Source organism: Babylonia areolata, chromosome 19, assembly GCF_041734735.1.
Source record: "Babylonia areolata isolate BAREFJ2019XMU chromosome 19, ASM4173473v1, whole genome shotgun sequence".
Classification (NCBI taxonomy): domain Eukaryota; kingdom Metazoa; phylum Mollusca; class Gastropoda; order Neogastropoda; family Buccinidae; genus Babylonia; species Babylonia areolata.
The window spans coordinates 608,389-624,905 of record NC_134894.1 but is presented as its reverse complement, the minus strand read 5'-3'; the positions used below and the strand labels follow the sequence as shown (position 1 = coordinate 624,905).

The 16,517-nt window shown below is 46.9% G+C and overlaps 1 protein-coding gene across 25 annotated transcripts in view; it reads right to left on the bottom strand.

Annotated features, from left to right (window-relative positions):
* LOC143293349 (hexokinase-like) overlaps nucleotides 1–16,517 on the bottom strand; it is a 103,831-nt gene that overhangs the window by 51,081 nt on the left and 36,233 nt on the right. For 23 of the 25 annotated variants that reach the window (XM_076604127.1, XM_076604141.1, XM_076604140.1 and 20 more), the window contains exons 1-2: nucleotides 15,560–16,359; nucleotides 1,816–1,978 (exon numbers count right to left, since the gene is read on the bottom strand). In XM_076604127.1, coding sequence (XP_076460242.1) covers nucleotides 1,816–1,978; nucleotides 15,560–15,679 — 283 coding nt within the window. In that variant the 5' untranslated portion in view covers nucleotides 15,680–16,359. Of the gene's footprint in view, nucleotides 1–1,815; nucleotides 1,979–4,817; nucleotides 5,346–15,559; nucleotides 16,360–16,517 lie in introns of those variants that run through there. The other 2 variants (XM_076604152.1, XM_076604153.1) reach the window with 2 other exon arrangements.

The following is a 16,517-nucleotide window of genomic DNA, read 5'->3' as shown; positions in this document are numbered from 1 at the left end:
GAGTATCATCACTCTATGACAGACAGTCAAGGTGAGTATCATCACTCTATGACAGACAGACAGACAGTCAAGGCGAGTATCATCACTCTATGACAGACAGACAGACAGTCAAGGTGAGTATCATCACTCTATGACAGACAGTCAGACAGTCAAGGTGAGTATCATCACTCTATGACAGACAGTCAGACAGTCAAGGTGAGTATCATCACTCTATGACAGACAGTCAAGTCAGTCACGCTGAGTATCATCACACTCTATGACAGACAGTCAAGGTGAGTATCATCACTCTATGACAGACAGACAGACAGTCAAGGTGAGTATCATCACTCTATGACAGACAGACAGACAGTCAAGGTGAGTATCATCACTCTATGACAGACAGACAGACAGTCAAGGTGAGTATCATCACTCTATGACAGACAGACAGACAGTCAAGGTGAGTATCATCACTCTATGACAGACAGACAGTCAGTCAAGGTGAGTATCATCACTCTATGACAGACAGTCAAGTCAGTCACGCTGAGTATCATCACACTCTATGACAGACAGACAGTCAGTCAAGGTGAGTATCATCACTCTATGACAGACAGACAGTCAAGGTGAGTATCATCACTCTATGACAGACAGACAGTCAGTCAAGGTGAGTATCATCACTCTATGACAGACAGTCAGACAGTCAAGGTGAGTATCATCACTCTATGACAGACACAGTCAGTCAAGGTGAGTATCATCACTCTATGACAGACAGACAGACAGTCAAGGTGAGTATCATCACTCTATGACAGACAGACAGACAGTCAAGGTGAGTATCATCACTCTATGACAGACAGTCAGACAGTCAAGGTGAGTATCATCACTCTATGACAGACAGTCAAGTCAGTCACGCTGAGTATCATCACACTCTATGACAGACAGTCAAGGTGAGTATCATCACTCTATGACAGACAGTCAAGGTGAGTATCATCACTCTATGACAGACAGACAGTCAAGCTGAGTATCATCACTCTATGACAGACAGTCACGCTGAGTATCATCACACTCTATGACAGACAGTCACGCTGAGTATCATCACACTCTATGACAGACAGTCACGCTGAGTATCATCACACTCTATGACAGACAGTCACGCTGAGTATCATCACACTCTATGACAGACAGTCACGCTGAGTATCATCACACTCTATGACAGACAGTCACGCTGAGTATCATCACACTCTATGACAGACAGAGAGTCAAGCTGAGTATCATCACACTCTATGACAGGCAGACAGAGAGTCAAGCTGAGTATCATCACACTCTATGACAGACAGACAGACAGTCAAGTTGAGTATCATCACAGTTCACACTCTATGACAGGCAGAGAGTCAAGCTGAGTATCATCACACTCTATGACAGACAGAGAGTCAAGCTGAGTATCATCACACTCTATGACAGACAGACAGACAGTCAAGTTGAGTATCATCACAGTTCACACTCTATGACAGGTAGAGTCAAGCTGAGTATCATCACACTCTATGACAGGCAGAGAGTCAAGCTGAGTATCATCACACTCTATGACAGACAGACAGACAGTCAAGTTGAGTATCATCACAGTTCACACTCTATGACAGGTAGAGTCAAGCTGAGTATCATCACACTCTATGACAGGCAGAGAGTCAAGCTGAGTATCATCACACTCTATGACAGACAGAGAGTCAAGCTGAGTATCATCACACTCTATGACAGAGAGTAACGCTGAGTATCATCACACTCTATGACAGACAGACAGAATCAAGCTGAATATCACAACACCCCATAACAGAGAGTCATGCTGACCTGTGCCATCAGGCACGGCCCTGACATAGGTGGGGAACATCTTGATGACGGCCTTCTCGTTAGTGCTGCGGGCCAAGCCTTCATCCATCTTCTGCCGCATCAGTTGCATCACCTTGTGGTAATCGTCATCGCTCAGATCTAGTGGCTTCAGGATATTCTCTACCTGTAAACATAACACCACCACCATCATCATTGCAACCAGGGTTCGTCACTAACGGGAGCGCTGAGCGGAACGCTCTGAAAAAACAAATTGCGCTCTGGAAAATTCCTTGACTCAGAGCGCTTGTGCTCTTGATTTTGAAAAGACATAAGCATACACTACTGTATCTAAATTGTTATTCCATTGTCCATCACAAACAAGAGTCAAAAGCGCGATCGTTTTGCATTTACCGAAGTTTGAAAGCCGTCTGTTTACTTTTTGTTAGTTCAACTGGAAGTAGGCCTAGTGAATCAGGGGAGGCTATGCAAAAGAGCGCTCTTCAGACTTGAAAAGTAGAAAAGTGGAGCGCACGATCGATTTCGCGGCCGTGCAAAATCAAAATGCTGAAATATTTGATCCCAAAAAGGAAGGCTGACGGTTTTTAGTGTGCGCTCTTAGTTTTCAGTTTGCGCTCATCAAAATTCTGAAACTAGAGCGCAGGCGCTCATGTGAAAAAATGTTAATGACGAACCCTGGCAACCATTATCATCATCAACACAGCACAACCATCACCGTCATCAAAACCATCATCATCATCAACACAGCACAACCATCACTGTCATCAAAACCATCATCATCATCAACACAGCACAACCATCACTGTCATCAAAACCATCATCATCATCAACACAGCACAACCATCACTGTCATCAAAACAATCATCATCATTCAAGTGTGGTGCATGCTACATAAACAATGCACGAGAATCATATCATCAACACAGCACAAACATATTCAACACAATTTCAGTTTCAAGGTGTCAAAGCATTTGTACTGACCCACATATAGCACCACATATATATTTTTTAATAAAAAATAAAGGTGCAGATGCAGGTACTGGCAGCCTCACTTGTTCAACGGAAGCTACGACTAAAACACATCGATTTTGCCCATTTTACTCAAGCCTGTAACTTGAGTGATGATTAAGAAATAAAGATATGTTTTATATGGAAATAAAGTTCACTTTCTCCTCTTTCCAATGCTGTTTTTGTTTTTCATCTGTATTTTATCTTTGTTGAATAAAAGAGTAAAAATCGGGGGTAGTCGAAAGGCTTCTTGCACGTCATGGCCGACTGCTCCGACAGATTGTGTCAACTGGTTTTGGCTTCTCACTTTTCTTCACTTGACTTGCCTGTCCCATTTGATCTACACAGCTATTTTCACTACAGCTGTGTTTGTCTGAACCTCATCTTTCCGGTGAATATTAGTTCGTCTTGCAAAGTTGCATATAGCGAATACAGCGTGAAAAAAATGATTTTCGCTTGACTTTAAACTTGAAGTTCTCAAAATTGGTAATAAATACAATAGTATTTACAGATATTAAAGAGAAGCTTTTTTAATTTCCTTTTGAAAGGTATACACAACTACCGCATGGTATTACTGGTGCAGACAAGCTCCAAGTTCGAAAGAGCGGCTGTGCATCAGTCAGATGCTGAAATGGCAGTAGAAGCTGCGCCAGACTTCAACAACGAGCTTGGTTGGTTCTGAAACCTTTGAGTTCCTTTGATTTTACTATCACACTGTTTATTATATCATCGATAAACATTTAAGAGGGGGCATTTTTCATAAATGAGTGCCTGAAAGTGCTCAGTCACTGGGAATACCCCATAATGCCGCACTCGTTTTGAATCTAACTGAAGTGACGATCGTTTTTTCTCATTTTCATGATGGAATTAATGATAAGTATGTTAAGCTGCGGTCTGTTGAAATGAAATTAATCAGCAGATATATTCTATAGTAGTGGTTTCACTTTTATTTACAAAACACAAATTATTACACACAAAAAATTATATTTTTCCAGAACATCATTCCTGCAACTAAAAAAACAATTTCTTCAAACTGAATTATTGCTGTACTCCATTTTAAACGCCTTGCTCATCTGAATACAAATCATTTTTTTTCATGAAAATAGCTTGATAAATGAAGAAACTGCACCTGTTGCTATTTTGACAAATTTTGCCATGTGAGAATTTGCAAAAAACAACAACTGGATTTTATAGCTCAATATCAATAAAATGATAAAGTAATATAGCTGGAAAAAAATTAGGCATCTTTACTATAAACAAAATTGTAAAATTGGAGATTTGTTCAAAAGATCAAAACGATGCACAAAAAGGCTCAGTTTTTATGAACTTCAATTGACTGTAACTTTGGTTCTAATATACACAGAAACATTTTTTTTTTTTTTTTTTTTACTTATACTATAGTCTATAGTTTTAATCTAAGTTGTTTAATTTACTTTAAATGTTTTAACAGAATTTTTAAACATTTTAAAAAGGTTGCCGGTACCTAGCAGATGCCTTTGTATAAACCCAACCTTGAGGTCTGGCTTGGAGACACGGCACAATCATCATCAACTGTGTCAGCATCACCTTCACCCACACAACCATCATAATCATAACAGCATAACCAACACCATCAAACAACCATCATCATCAACACATCTACATCAAGTGTGTCCAACCAACACCATCATCTGTCCAACCAACACCATCATCAACACAATAACACCATCATCACAGCACAACCATCATCATCACAATCATCAACACATCAGATGTATCAACACGCCCCCACTCATCTGACAGCACGCCTGGCTCAAGGGAGAAAAGTAAGTTGTGTTATTGTTCTCATTAGAAAAGCCAGAATCCTTGACAGAAAAATCCCAGATGAGCACACGGACACTGACAGCACTACTAGAGTACTATTGTTCCTGTTGTGACAGAAGACCAACATGAGGAGGGGCAACACTATCCACAAACAGTGGAGGAAGAGGAAAAGGCGTCAAGTGAAGGGTTGCAACTTGCCCTTTTGGCGGCGGCTTTGTCAGTGATGGTGTAGCGAAAACTCTTGGCCTGCTGCTTCAGGGACTGATTGCTTTGACAGGTCCCCATTGAAGGACACGCTTCTGTCTTCTGCTCACACTCTTCTGTCACTTTGTCTGTCCACTGTCTGCTGCCACGTTCCTTCCTGTCTGTCTGTCTGTCGTCCACTGGCAGCCCCTTGTCAAGTGGTGCTCAACGGTCACCCTGGCCTGAACTGCTGTCAGTCTGTCTCCTGTCAATCACTTGAATCAGCTGTCTGCAGAAAGGCGGAGTGTGTGTGATCACTTGTCCCCTGCTGCGGTGTGTGTGACAGGCCTCGGGTTGTTGTCGGCTGTGGTGCTATGTGTGGGTCCGGGAGAGATGAAGAAGTTAGTCAAGGGTTAAAGCAGGCCGTTTGTTGCGGTGGCTGTGTCCTTTACAGTGACGTATGCTGCACTGAAGGAGTGAGGACCGATGGCACGTAGCGCGCTGTGTTCCAAGGAGTGAACCGGATGATGATGAAACCGCTGTTTACCTTTCGTCTGACAGCCTGGCGTGCTGTCTTGTGCATACATTACACACTGGCTGCAGTCAGCCAATCAGATGGCCGCTATGCAGTGTGGGCGGTAAGGGCAGAAAAAGGAGAGGCACAGTCCATGTAATGTGTTCCTCAGCTTGCTTCATTTTCCAACAGACCAGCAACTCGCCACAGGCCCAGGATACTTGCTACCCCCACCCCACCCCCTTCTTTTTCACACGATTTTTCTCTCCTGTACTTTAATGATCAAATAGGAACTAATGAAGCTGTCCCCTGTTCACCACAAATAATCATATCACACATTACATTTCACAAAGGACATTCTGATTCATGGCCTACACGCACACACACACACACACACACGTGTACACTAACACACACTACTGATGTTTTTTTGGTTTTAATTGAAGGACAGAGGTAGGAGAAGGTAGGGTGTGGAGGGTGAAGGGAAAGGGAGGGTGTGAAGATTGCCAAGGGAGAGGGGGGTGTTGGGGGCAGACCGAGGAATCATAAGGGCTGTTCTTCACCGGCTGTCACCATGACCCTGCTGTAGCCAGTGTTTTATGTCATTTCAGGCGAAGGATTATCAAAACCACTTTGATGTGACCATGATAAGGTTGTTCCTTCATATCCACATGACAACCACATTGTCTGGATGATCATGATGTGGACATATGTTTGTTTCTTCATATCCACATGACAACCACATTTTCTGGATAATGTGGACATAAGGCTGTTCCTTCATATCCACATGACAACCACATTGTTTGGAGCCATCTTCAGCTCTGAAGGTCAGCTTGTTCATTTGGGTTTATGACATCTGTATTCCTTCACATAAAGATGAACCACCTCCACTCTCTTTCAAACTTCTCTGATGTGTGAACAAGTCTTATATTCGGCTTGTGTCTCTCTTTAAAAAAACCAAACAAACAATAAAACACAACCAAAGTGATGTGCTTGTATACATATGCATGTGTGTGTGTGTGTGTGTGTGTGTGTGTGTACTGGTGCGCATGCATGTGTTTCTCTCTGTGTGTGTGTATGAATGTATTCATGTATGTGTGTGTGTGAAAGAGAGAGCTGAACTGTACCCTACCACTGCACCATGGCACCCCATTCCCTATGAGACAAGTGTCAGTCAGCACACAGCACACACACACACAGAGTGACACACACACACACACACACAGTGACACACACACACACACACACAGTGACACACACACACGGTCCACACAGCCACTCCCTGAAAACAGCCAAACAAAAGCAGGCAGACAGTGTGGTGAGAGACGTCAGAGGAAAGCCGGAAGCCAGTGCAGTGAGTGCAGTGAGGGCCACAGCACATGGCCACTGTCACGTCTCCCTAATCAGCCCCACTGTTCCCTAGTCAGCCCCCATGATTCCCTAATCAGCCCCACTGTTCCCTAGTCAGCCCCCATGATTCCCTAATCAGCCCCACTGTTCCCCAGTCAGCTTCCATGATTCCCTAATCAGCCCCACTGTTCCCCAGTCAGCCCCCATTATTCCCTAATCAGCCCCACTGTTCCCCTGATCACCCCCTGTTCCTTAATCAGCCCCCCTGTTCCCTAATCAGCCTTGTTCCATGATCACCCCCTTGTTCCCTAATCAGCTTTGTTCCCTGATCACCTCCTGTTCCCCAGTCAGCTTTGTTCCCTTATCACCCTCTTGTTCCCCTGATCACCTCCTGTTCCCTAGTCAGTCCCCTGTTCCCTAGTCAGCCTTGTTCCCTGATCACCCCCTTATTCCCTAATCAACCCCCTGTTCCCTAGTCAGCCTTGTTCCCTGATCACCCCCTTATTCCCTAATCAACCCCCTTGTTCCCTAATCACCCCCCCTTGTTCCCCAGTCAACCCCCTTGTTCCCCAGTCACAGTCAACCCCTTTTTCTCCTGTCAAACCCCTTGTTCCCTAGTCAGCCCCCCTGTTCGACAGTCAACCTCATTGCTCCCTAATCAACCTCCTTGTTCCCTAATCAGCCTTTGTTCCCCAGTCAAACCCCTTGTTCCCCAGTCAGGCCCCTTGTTCCCTTATCAGTATCCCTGTTCTCTAATAAGCCCCCTTATTCCCCAGTCAAACCCCATGTTCCCCAGTCAAACCCCTTATTCCCCAGTCAAACCCCTTGTTCCCTAATCAGCCCCCTTGTTCCCCAGTCAAACCTCTTGTTCCCCAAACCCCTTGTTTCTCAGTCAAACCCCTTGTTCCCTCCTTGTTCCCCAGTCAGCTCCCTTGTTCCCTTATCAGTATCCCTGTTCTCTAATAAGCCCCCTAGTCAAACCCCTTGTTCCCCAGTCAAACCCCTTATTTCTCAGTCAAACCCCTTGTTCCCTTTTTCCCCAGTCAAACCCCTTGTTCCCTAATCAGCCCCCTTGTTTCCCAGTCAAACCCCTTGTTCCCCAGTCAAACCTTTTGTTCCCCAGTCAGACCCCTTGTTCCCCAAACCTCTTGTTCCCTCCTTGTTCCCCAGTCAAACCTCTTGTTCCCTCCTTGTTCCCCAGTCAAACCTCTTGTTCCCTCCTTGTTCCCCAGTCAGCCCCCTTAATCCCCAGTGACAGTCAAACTTCTTGTTCCCCAGTCAGCCCCCTTGTTCCCCAGTCAAACCTCGTTCCCTCCTTGTTCCCCAGTCAGCCCCCTTGTTCCCCAGTGACAGTCAAACCTCTTGTTCCCTCCTTGTTCCCCAGTCAGCCCCCTTGTTCCCCAGTCAGCCCCATTGTTCCCCAGTGACAGTCAAACCTCTTGTTCCCTCCTTGTTCCCCAATCAGCCCCCTTGTTCCCCAGTCAAACCCCTTGTTCCCCAGTCAGCCCCCTTGTTCCCGTCAAACCCCTTGTTCCCCAGTCAGCCCCCTTGTTTCTTGTCTTATGCCCTAGTCCGATCAACTCATCAAGAAACAGTAATTCAAACACTGGAAACAGACTGTCGTTGGGCTGTTGTTTTTTTGTTGTTTGTTTTTTCATACACTGGAAACAGCTTGTGTGCTTTTTTCTTCGCCTCTCAAAATATTTTTAACTCCATTATTCAATGTAAATAAACAACTGAAATATTCCTTAAAAACAACCCCGAAACGATTAAACAATTTTTTTCAATGAAAATGAAAAAGAAAAAGAAAGAAAAAAAAGAGATTCAAACATCAACGAATGTGTTACTGGTGCTTTAGGGAAGTAATAAATACACGGCAGAAAAGGATGTAGGCCTGAAATCCTGTAATGGCTGCCCGTGTTTAGAACAGTTCCGATCAACAACTCTAATTTCTTGGTGCGTCAGCCGGACGCCCAGCCCTGTACAGCAACACACTGGCGCACATCGATCGGGTGTGGAGCGGACATGGCGGCTTGCCAACAACTGGGTCACCCAGGCCACTGACACTGCACGGTGTGTGCCAGCTTGCTGCTCTCTCATTGGCTGCGACACACACACCCTGGCTCGTGACATGGCAAGTGAGGGGAGGGGAGAGAGGGGGGTGACGGTGCGGCCTATCTAAAGGGCACAGCAAAGGCCACGGGGAGGGAGGTGGGGCAGGGGAAGGGGCGGGTGGAGGTGAGGGAACAGTCACAATATTGACATTGCACACATACTAACCTCTACTAACCCCCGTCCCTTCCACACCCACACCCCCAAACCCCTCCCTTCCCACCGTGTCAGGCGCTGAACGACTAAAGGGAGAGAATCGGGCCTGTTGTGTCCTCAGCGCACCCCTGTTGGAGGTCTGAACAGAAATGGGTGTGGAAATGAGGATGACGAAATGTGTTCACTTCAGTGTGTATTGTTTCACACTATATGAGGTGATCACATTGTTCTGAAATCTCTTTTCCATCTCCAATATGTGAGTTGCCACAGTGTTCTCTCTTTGTTGTGACAACTAGTGATACACCATGGGTTCTGTGGGTCAAGACACAACCCTCACAACCCTCTTCCCTGCCCCACGGGTGGTGGAGAGCGCCAGGTGTGTGTGGCATGGGTTCAATAACTGCCTGTTGCTGACGTCAGCTAGAGGCTGTGGCACCCTGCCAACCCACTTCAATGTCACCTTAGGCTCCCTCACTCCCCGACCTCTGCCCCGCTCACTGCCTCACCACCTCTGTGTGACTGTGTGTGTGTGTGTGTGTGTGTGACTGTGTGTGTGTGTGTGACTGTGTGCCTGTGTGTGCCTCTGTGTGTGTGTGCCTCTGTGTATGTGTGTGACTGTGCCTCTGTGTGTGTGTGTGTGTGTGTGTGTGTGTCTGTGTGTGTCTGTCTCTGAGTGTGTGACTGTGTGCCTGTGTGTTTGTGTGTGTGTGCGTGCGCGCGTGAATGTGTCTGTGTATGTCTGTGCCTGTGCCTGTGTGTGTGTGTGTGTGTGTGTGTGTGTGTGTGTGTGTGCGTGCTTGCGTGTGTGTGTTGAATCAGCTACATTCAGCTTCTTTTCTCAAAAAAGCTTGACTGCGCACTGTAACAGGGACACAGAGATGGACTGTGGACAAATGATTGAGGAGAGGGAAAGACAGACAGATGGACAAACACACACTGAAGTGAACAAAGAAACCAGTGATTGAGGAGAGGGGAAGACTTTACAGCCATGTTTACAGTGAGGGAGACAGGCAGTGGCGACTGACTTACTCTATACAGCCATGTTGACAGTGAGGGAGACAGACAGTGGTGACTGACTTACTCTATACAGCCATGTTGACAGTGAGGGAGACAGACAGTGGTGACTGACTTACTCTATACAGCCATGTTGACAGTGAGGGAGACAGGCAGTGGCGACTGACTGACTTACTCTATACAGCCATGTTGACAGTGAGGGAGACAGACAGTGGTGACTGAATGACTTACTCTATACAGTCATGTTGACAGTGAGGGAGACAGACAGTGGTGACTGACTTACTCTATACAGCCATGTTGACAGTGAGGGAGACAGACAGTGGTGACTGACTTACTCTATACAGCCATGTTGACAGTGAGGGAGACAGACAGTGGCGACTGACTGACTTACTCTATACAGCCATGTTGACAGTGAGGGAGACAGACAGTGGTGACTGACTGACTTACTCTATACAGTCATGTTGACAGTGAGGGAGACAGACAGTGGTGACTGACTGACTTACTCTATACAGCCATGTTTACAGTGAGGGAGACAGACAGTGGTGACTGAATGACTTACTCTATACAGTCATGTTGACAGTGAGGGAGACAGACAGTGGTGACTGACTGACTTACTCTATACAGCCATGTTTACAGTGAGGGAGACAGACAGTGGTGACTGAATGACTTACTCTATACAGTCATGTTGACAGTGAGGGAGACAGACAGTGGTGACTGACTGACTTACTCTATACAGCCATGTTGACAGTGAGGGAGACAGACAGTGGTGACTGACTTACTCTATACAGCCATGTTGACAGTGAGGGAGACAGACAGTGGTGACTGACTTACTCTATACAGCCATGTTGACAGTGAGGGAGACAGACAGTGGTGACTGACTTACTCTATACAGTCATGTTGACAGTGAGGGAGACAGACAGTGGTGACTGACTGACTTACTCTATACAGCCATGTTGACAGTGAGGGAGACAGACAGTGGTGACTGACTTACTCTATACAGTCATGTTGACAGTGAGGGAGACAGACAGTGGTGACTGACTTACTCTATACAGCCATGTTGACAGTGAGGGAGACAGGCAGTGGTGACTGACTTACTCTATACAGCCATGTTGACAGTGAGGGAGACAGACAGTGGTGACTGACTGACTTACTCTATACAGCCATGTTGACAGTGAGGGAGACAGACAGTGGTGACTGACTGACTTACTCTATACAGCCATGTTGACAGTGAGGGAGACAGACAGTGGTGACTGACTTACTCTATACAGCCATGTTGACAGTGAGGGAGACAGACAGTGGTGACTGACTTACTCTATACAGCCATGTTGACAGTGAGGGAGACAGACAGTGGTGACTGACTTACTCTATACAGCCATGTTGACAGTGAGGGAGACAGACAGTGGTGACTGACTTACTCTATACAGTCATGTTGACAGAGAGGGAGACAGACAGTGGTGACTGACTTACTCTATACAGTCATGTTGACAGTGAGGGAGACAGACAGTGGTGACTGACTTACTCTATACAGTCATGTTGACAGTGAGGGAGACAGACAGTGGTGACTGACTGACTTACTCTATACAGCCATGTTGACAGTGAGGGAGACAGACAGTGGTGACTGACTGACTTACTCTATACAGCCATGTTTACAGTGAGGGAGACAGACAGTGGTGACTGACTGACTTACTCTATACAGTCATGTTGACAGTGAGGGAGACAGACAGTGGTGACTGACTTACTCTATACAGCCATGTTGACAGTGAGGGAGACAGACAGTGGTGACTGACTTACTCTATACAGCCATGTTGACAGTGAGGGAGACAGACAGTGGCGACTGACTGACTTACTCTATACAGCCATGTTTACAGTGAGGGAGACAGACAGTGGTGACTGACTGACTTACTCTATACAGTCATGTTGACAGTGAGGGAGACAGACAGTGGTGACTGACTGACTTACTCTATACAGCCATGTTTACAGTGAGGGAGACAGACAGTGGTGACTGAATGACTTACTCTATACAGTCATGTTGACAGTGAGGGAGACAGACAGTGGTGACTGACTGACTTACTCTATACAGCCATGTTGACAGTGAGGGAGACAGACAGTGGTGACTGACTTACTCTATACAGCCATGTTGACAGTGAGGGAGACAGACAGTGGTGACTGACTTACTCTATACAGCCATGTTGACAGTGAGGGAGACAGACAGTGGTGACTGACTTACTCTATACAGTCATGTTGACAGTGAGGGAGACAGACAGTGGTGACTGACTGACTTACTCTATACAGCCATGTTGACAGTGAGGGAGACAGACAGTGGTGACTGACTGACTTACTCTATACAGCCATGTTGACAGTGAGGGAGACAGACAGTGGTGACTGACTGACTTACTCTATACAGCCATGTTGACAGTGAGGGAGACAGACAGTGGTGACTGACTTACTCTATACAGCCATGTTGACAGTGAGGGAGACAGACAGTGGTGACTGACTTACTCTATACAGCCATGTTGACAGTGAGGGAGACAGACAGTGGTGACTGTCTTACTCTATACAGCCATGTTGACAGTGAGGGAGACAGACAGTGGTGACTGACTTACTCTATACAGTCATGTTGACAGAGAGGGAGACAGACAGTGGTGACTGACTTACTCTATACAGTCATGTTGACAGTGAGGGAGACAGACAGTGGTGACTGACTTACTCTATACAGTCATGTTGACAGTGAGGGAGACAGACAGTGGTGACTGACTGACTTACTCTATACAGCCATGTTGACAGTGAGGGAGACAGACAGTGGTGACTGACTGACTTACTCTATACAGCCATGTTGACAGTGAGGGAGACAGACAGTGGTGACTGACTGACTTACTCTATACAGCCATGTTGACAGTGAGGGAGACAGACAGTGGTGACTGACTTACTCTATACAGTCATGTTGACAGTGAGGGAGACAGACAGTGGTGACTGACTTACTCTATACAGCCATGTTGACAGTGGGGGAGACAGACAGTGGTGACTGAATGACTTACTCTATACAGCCATGTTGACAGTGAGGGAGACAGACAGTGGTGACTGACTGACTTACTCTATACAGCCATGTTGACAGTGAGGGAGACAGACAGTGGTGACTGACTGACTTATTCTATACAGCCATGTTGACAGTGAGGGAGACAGGCAGTGGCGACTGACTGACTTACTCTATACAGCCATGTTGACAGTGAGGGAGACAGACAGTGGTGACTGACTTACTCTATACAGCCATGTTGACAGTGAGGGAGACAGACAGTGGTGACTGACTGACTTACTCTATACAGCCATGTTGACAGTGAGGGAGACAGACAGTGGTGACTGACTTACTCTATACAGCCATGTTGACAGTGAGGGAGACAGACAGTGGTGACTGACTTACTCTATACAGCCATGTTGACAGTGAGGGAGACAGACAGTGGTGACTGACTTACTCTATACAGCCATGTTGACAGTGAGGGAGACAGACAGTGGTGACTGACTTACTCTATACAGCCATGTTGACAGAGAGGGAGACAGACAGTGGTGACTGACTTACTCTATACAGCCATGTTGACAGTGAGGGAGACAGACAGTGGTGACTGACTGACTTACTCTATACAGCCATGTTGACAGTGAGGGAGACAGACAGTGGTGACTGACTGACTTATTCTATACAGCCATGTTGACAGTGAGGGAGACAGGCAGTGGCGACTGACTGACTTACTCTATACAGCCATGTTGACAGTGAGGGAGACAGACAGTGGTGACTGACTTACTCTATACAGCCATGTTGACAGTGAGGGAGACAGACAGTGGTGACTGACTTACTCTATACAGTCATGTTGACAGTGAGGGAGACAGACAGTGGTGACTGACTTACTCTATACAGCCATGTTGACAGTGAGGGAGACAGACAGTGGTGACTGACTTACTCTATACAGCCATGTTGACAGTGAGGGAGACAGACAGTGGTGACTGACTTACTCTATACAGTCATGTTGACAGTGAGGGAGACAGACAGTGGTGACTGACTTACTCTATACAGCCATGTTGACAGTGAGGGAGACAGACAGTGGTGACTGACTTACTCTATACAGCCATGTTGACAGTGGGGGAGACAGACAGTGGTGACTGACTGACTTACTCTATACAGCCATGTTGACAGTGAGGGAGACAGACAGTGGTGACTGACTTACTCTATACAGCCATGTTGACAGTGAGGGAGACAGACAGTGGCGACTGACTGACTTACTCTATACAGCCATGTTGACAGTGAGGGAGACAGACAGTGGTGACTGACTGACTTACTCTATACAGCCATGTTGACAGTGAGGGAGACAGACAGTGGTGACTGACTGACTTACTCTATACAGCCATGTTGACAGTGAGGGAGACAGACAGTGGTGACTGACTTACTCTATACAGCCATGTTGACAGTGAGGGAGACAGACAGTGGCGACTGACTGACTTACTCTATACAGCCATGTTGACAGTGAGGGAGACAGACAGTGGTGACTGACTTACTCTATACAGCCATGTTGACAGTGGGGGAGACAGACAGTGGTGACTGACTTACTCTATACAGCCATGTTGACAGTGAGGGAGACAGGCAGTGGTGACTGACTTACTCTATACAGCCATGTTGACAGTGAGGGAGACAGACAGTGGTGACTGACTTACTCTATACAGCCATGTTGACAGAGAGGGAGACAGACAGTGGTGACTGACTGACTTACTCTATACAGCCATGTTGACAGAGAGGGAGACAGACAGTGGTGACTGACTTACTCTATACAGCCATGTTGACAGTGAGGGAGACAGACAGTGGTGACTGACTGACTTACTCTATACAGCCATGTTGACAGTGAGGGAGACAGACAGTGGTGACTGACTGACTTACTCTATACAGCCATGTTGACAGTGAGGGAGACAGACAGTGGTGACTGACTTACTCTATACAGCCATGTTGACAGTGAGGGAGACAGACAGTGGTGACTGACTTACTCTATACAGCCATGTTGACAGAGAGGGAGACAGACAGTGGTGACTGACTGACTTACTCTATACAGCCATGTTGACAGAGAGGGAGACAGACAGTGGTGACTGACTTACTCTATACAGCCATGTTGACAGTGAGGGAGACAGACAGTGGTGACTGACTTACTCTATACAGCCATGTTGACAGTGAGGGAGACAGGCAGTGGTGACTGACTTACTCTATACAGCCATGTTGACAGTGAGGGAGACAGACAGTGGTGACTGAATGACTTACTCTATACAGCCATGTTGACAGTGGGGGAGACAGACAGTGGTGACTGACTTACTCTATACAGCCATGTTGACAGTGAGGGAGACAGACAGTGGTGACTGAATGACTTACTCTATACAGCCATGTTGACAGTGAGGGAGACAGACAGTGGTGACTGACTGACTTACTCTATACAGCCATGTTGACAGTGAGGGAGACAGACAGTGGTGACTGACTTACTCTATACAGCCATGTTGACAGTGAGGGAGACAGACAGTGGTGACTGACTGACTTACTCTATACAGCCATGTTGACAGTGAGGGAGACAGACAGTGGTGACTTACTCCAGATCCAAAGATGCGGCGTGTGGAGACATGAGTGCCATGCCCAGCCAGCAGCTGAAGGAGCCAGTAGAGCCAGTCCTTCAGCCAGGTCATGATGGTCAGCACCACTCCCAGCACCATCCTGCCCCTGTGCTGTGTTGTACTGTGCTGTCCTGTGTGTCACAACTGTCCTGTGCTGTGCTGTGTTCTCCTGTCCTGTCAGTACTGTCCTGTGCTGTGATATGGTGTCCTGTACTGTCACCTCTGTTCCCAGCTCCCTGAAGCCAGCCACGCCCTGTCAGTCTCTGTCCCACTCACTGTCTCTGCCTTGTGTGGGGAAAGGCTGTGATGCTTCCTTGGATCGATACAACTTGTGATTCTTTGGCCGATATCCCGTCTGTGTTGGCAGTCTGCCTAACACACAATGTGGCTGCTCTCTGCACTTGTCAAAAGAAACGTGTTGACAACAGTGGTGACGTCTGTCTTGTAACACACTTCCTCCTTCACTGACTTCCTCCTGCACGGCCCAGCACAGCAGACAGCAGTGTCGTCATTCACACCGCGTCTTGTCACTCTGCCCTCGAGGCGCTCAGTCAATTTGGGGTACCCGTTACTCGTTTCCCCTTCTTTACTGAAGAGCGTGGGAAGTTGGTTGAAAGGCGTTGGCAGCAGACGACTGTATTCGGAGTTGTAATAAATATTATTACCCTCTCCAAACTCCGTGTTAAAAGAGGTCCGGGATCGGTGGAGTCTAAAACACTGTGCGGGGCGTGAAGTGAAGTGTGGACAGAAGACACTGGGTCTGGAGTCGTGTTGTGAAAGCAGCACTGCAGGCGAGGTGTGTGACTGTGAGGGGCGGGGAGTGCACGCTGTGTCCTTGTGGCTGTGTCCTGCCCTAATACATGTACATTTCTATATACCTCTCAAAGTCACCACTGCCAAACTCTGCCACCCCCATCACCACCCACCTAACCCCTCT